We start from the raw sequence: 4817 nt of genomic DNA, 5'->3' as shown, positions 1-4817 counted from the left end.
AAAATCACATTGGGCTGGTTTAAAATGATTTTTAAATACATTGTTGGTACATTAAATCCTGATCTTGTTTATGAAAAAAGGTCAGATAAACTAGCACTTAAAGCATATGTAGATGCTATTTTGCTTGTGACAAAAATTGGAGGAAATCGACTACAACCTATTGCTTTATATTAGGGGGTAATTGTATTAAGTGGAAACCTCAGTTACAGTCTATTGTGATACTATCCAACATTAACACTAAATATGTGGCAATAACTAAAGCTGTGAAAGATTGTATGAGGTTCAAAGGCATTTTAAATGAACTGAATTTTTTGCATGATTCTCCTATTACACTCACTGATAGCCCGAGTGCATTGTTACTTAGTAAAAATTATGTCTATCATGAGAGGTCCAAGCATATTGGGGTGAAGCATCATTTCATTTGAGAAAAATAACTTGATTTACACATGGATTGTGCTTTGAGTAGCCCCAGTGTCTAGAGTTTTCGCTAATTTCTTTCGTCATCATCTTTTTTTCTGATTCTTGTGATCTTTTTGGAATGCAAGATTAGCGATAAAGGTTGAAAAATCTTCCTACTACAGTAATATTGTGGCTTGAAATATTGGCAATGTATTCTGGTTCTGTACTACAGTGTTTTAGTTGAATAGATTGTTCATAGGGCACTGCAATGAACTTAATTTGAAATATAAGCCTAGGTTTAGACAACTTCATTCTATATCTTTTAACTACATTGTTCACATAAGAAGTTTGTTTTAAATTCAAGACAGATTTGAATCTATCACTACTAATTACCAAACTCAGATATTTGCTTAAATTCTCAAGCTTAATTTCAAATTTTTTTCACAAGGAATTTCACACTTTTATTCACTTTCCCTTACAACCAACATATCATGTAGGTTGAGAAGGAAAAATCATGAAAATACAGAAGATAAAATTTTATTTTGAAATATATATAATGGCAGCAAAAGCCTTCGTAGTAGTAATAGTAGTGCATATTAATCGGTGCAGCAGCGATACATGACATACTTCTCCATGGTACGTCCACATTCAGAGCAAACCACCCTCTCTGGGATGTATCCAGTTTGCCCCGGCAGAATGAGACGGTTGCAGTGGTGTTCGAGGTGGACGCCACTGATCTCCTCGTTCAGTACAGGCACAAACTTATCTGGGTGATCCACTTTTTCTTGCCATTGTCTAAAGTTGTCGAGAACTATAAGCAAAATGTTACCTTTGCCTTTAGTCATGTCATAAATGCCCCTGCTGAAAACAGCCCATCCTTGTTCACTGGCATCGTAGGTTAGCATTGTAAAGATTTCCTCCATTATTTTATCGGTCTCAACGATCATGCCATGTTGAATTTTGGAGTTCCACATGCTTGCCAGCCTCACCCAGAAGTACCAAACATAATCATAATAGTCCTTCAATGGAAAAATGTGGCTAAGTTTCTCCCTGTCAATGATTTCATGGCATCTTCTTACTTTGTCCTTCGGATTGCTCTTTCCCACATAAATCATTTCCAAGGGAACTCGCAATGTGTTTGCAATGTTTCGCACAACAGTTGTGAATCTCCGAATCCAGTCAATGTCCTCTCCACCATACAAGCATATAGTTTTGTTGCCCTTTATCTGTGACAAAAAAAATAAAAAATAAAAATCAACCTATATGAGCATTGTGTTACAAATACGATGCTCACTATCTATTACGAACCACTAACCTGTATCAGAAGTAATACAAGGCATGACATTTTTTTTTATGTCGCATAGGTGTATGAAAACAAGTTACCAATCCTGATATTCATGGACATATCTTTTAATGGTTATAACGACTGCATTATGGTCAGTGATTGATGCTTGCAGCAAGAAGGATAATAATTTAGGGTGTAAGATGGTGTACGTACCCATTCCTGGATACGTGGATCAATGGAGTCTGCTAGTAACTCGATATCCCAGGTACTCTCTCTCCATAGTCTCAATTCCATTTCTTTAGTGAAAGGGAAGGCAACACTTCCCCAAATCCACATCATGGGTAAAGCATTGACGTTCGCCACTCTTCCTTGTGGATCCAAGACAACAAGCATAGGCATGTGGCTGAAATTCCAAATCTCCCGGGCGTACCTAATGGCTACTGGATTAACCAAAGAAGGATGATCCACAGAATACCACGGCATAGAGCTGCGAAGATCTAGAAATTGTCTATCCTGTGTTGGGCCCATTGACGTTGCATGGTCAACAATGGGTAACCATAGAACCTCGTACTCGTGCCTCATCGACTGTTGGTTGTAAATCAGATGGAGAATGTTGAGCTCCTCATGGGGAAGGTCAAGATCGGAAACTAATAGCAGGACATACTTCATTCTCAATACCTCGAGGCGTTCCTGTCATCAGAATAACATAAAAGACATGGTCACATTTAGGCATAATTGGAAGGGATCAAGAAATTCATGAACTAGGGACAAGGAGACAACATTTATCCGTCTAGTCCCATCAAAGATCGGCATTTGATTTTCTCTGGCACGAATAATCATCTTCAATATCTTCATGTTGTCGATATGAGATGCCCTAAAGGCATTAACCATGTCATCAAATTCCCTATTTTGGTACTGTCTATCTGTACAACAGTATAATCATTTAAGTAATGGTATGAGTAACAATAATTCAAGAAAAGATGTACAAGTTGTGCGGTGATTATCTGCATGTTTCAATTTCTCCTGTCTTTCTTAACCCACACCCTGTAAAAGTAGTAAAGAAGGTCTCTTTGGGGACTAATTTTAATTCAAGAAAAGATGCACAAGTTGTGCGCTGATTCTCTGCATGTTAAAAGTAGTAAAGAAGGTCTCTTTGGGGACTAATTTTCTAATTTTCTGAGGTGTTCCTGCGATGCTGAGAAGGTGGACCCATACTAGGTGTTTGTAGGACTACTTTATCTTGAGTTTAGGCATAACAATGATTTCAAACGAATCTAATTTGCTGGTGACTTACCAATAAAATCATTCAATTTGTTCAGTTGTTCCTGCAGGTGCTCAGACATGTGGGAGAGCTTACTAGCTAGACTTAATAACTCCCAGGACTCAGCAGTTGATGTAATGAACCTGATCCCCAACAAAATTATTCAATTGTCAGTACATTTAAAATTCACCTTTCTTGCTTTCTTTTACTTTGTCAATTAGACACAAATAGAAGCATACTCATGACCACCGCCAATAAGGTTCAGAAGTACTGAAGCACAAGCCAGAATGCTCCTTATGATCCAATAAACAGCCGTCGGAATGTGAGCTGTTGCAGTTTTCATTTCTGGTGAATCCCGGTTCACATATTGAGTGGGGAGCTCCTTGAACTTTATAATGATGTGAGTCACGTTCAGTACAGCGCGTAAAAGATTGACAATAGCTTGAAACTTCTTTTTCATTTCTTCTTTCTGCTCCATTGTTTCTGGTATATCCTTCAGAGCTGCAATATCCCTGGCAAGCGGATTCATCACGCGAAGGTTCTCAACCAACCAAAATTCACCGTAGCTGACAGAAAAAGCAGCAAACGTAATGACCGCCTTGGCATCCCACCCGTAGTTTGACAGTGTCTCAAGGAGTCCCATGGTTACTGAATGTGCTTCTCCGCCAGCGGCACATTTGCAAATTATCTGTTGCATTAGACATTCATAATCTTGAGTTGACAATTGATATACAATGTCTAGTTTAGGGCGCTTATATATGCTGTAATGCCTCTATTAGAAGTTTAAATAAATTCTATGTAACATTCATGAAACTAATGCTAAGAATAACATTTAAGATAATAATGCCTCTATGACAAGTTTCTTGACTAATAAAGCATGATTTGCTTTTAAGATAATCAAGATTGAGCATGAGGGAATGAAAACTTCTCTATACCTCATTCGTAATTTTGTTTATGGGATATGCCAACATTTTAACCATCTCCGAGTCATGGTAAGCATTTTGGAAGGACTTCTCCTCATATGATTCTGAATGTGCTGGAACTTGATCTCCCTGTATTATAAACACAAAAAAGTGTCAGTTAAATGCAGCTAAAGGTGAACTCTAGAAAGCGTAGAAAAACGAAAAGCATGTTTGGCATCGAGGATTTGGGTAGCAATGAACAAAACAAGATAATTAGCATTGTACATTCACGGTTTCAAGAGATTTGCCACGAAGCAAGATTTCCTCTATGATGGAAAGAATGGGCTTCACGTCAAGATCTTCATGATCTGGAGCATGTGTTCCCAGAATTTGCCTGTTCAAACCAATATCATCAGTTGAAATGTGGCGATCACCCTTCATCAAATGACCTCTGCCTGCTGACAGAGGCAGAGCTGCACCCATAAGAGGCCTAACTGCAGGGTTGTGATGATCCAGTTCATCGTGACTCATTTTCTGTTTCTCACTCTCATGATCATTCAAATGACTCTGAGTTCCAAGGGTGGTTATAGGAGGTTTAGGATTCTTCGACTTGTCACTCAACAGTGGGTTGGTCCTAGTTGTAGGCACCAAATCTCGGCTCGCCATTACTGCAAACACGAAGAGGGATTACTAGAAACAAATATGTTTGAAGAACAAGTGCTTGTCTTGGTGTCCATTTGGAGTTCCCTCCAACCCTTTTATAGCTAATAAAGCTAATTGAATCAGGTACCTTGCTTCCATTGTGGTCTACAGCCTGTAGGGGTTTTGGAATTCAGTTCTATAAAAAAAATTTATCAGCCAAATCTTTTACTTCACGGTGAAAGATTGAGCTTTATCAAGATTTTGGGACATTTTGAATATTTTCATGTGAAATATGTCTCGTTCATCTTTATACATATTTCTTAGTATA

General features: G+C 38.2%; 1 protein-coding gene across 1 annotated transcript; it reads right to left on the bottom strand.

Annotated features, from left to right (window-relative positions):
- Positions 1-841: 841 nt before the first annotated feature.
- LOC111388330 (protein SIEVE ELEMENT OCCLUSION B-like) lies at positions 842-4559 on the bottom strand. Its single transcript, XM_023013011.1, has 7 exons — positions 4133-4559; positions 3881-3997; positions 3185-3633; positions 2979-3088; positions 2465-2607; positions 1898-2374; positions 842-1625 (listed from the first exon to the last, which is right to left on the bottom strand). The coding sequence occupies exons 1-7, from the start codon at positions 4511-4513 to the stop codon at positions 996-998; spliced, it is 2307 nt and encodes a 768-aa protein (XP_022868779.1). The 5' UTR covers positions 4514-4559; the 3' UTR covers positions 842-995.
- Positions 4560-4817: the final 258 nt, after the last annotated feature.

Source organism: Olea europaea, unplaced genomic scaffold, assembly GCF_002742605.1.
Source record: "Olea europaea var. sylvestris unplaced genomic scaffold, O_europaea_v1 scaffold488, whole genome shotgun sequence".
Lineage (NCBI taxonomy): Eukaryota > Viridiplantae > Streptophyta > Magnoliopsida > Lamiales > Oleaceae > Olea > Olea europaea.
This window is presented reverse-complemented; position numbering and strand designations above follow the sequence as displayed.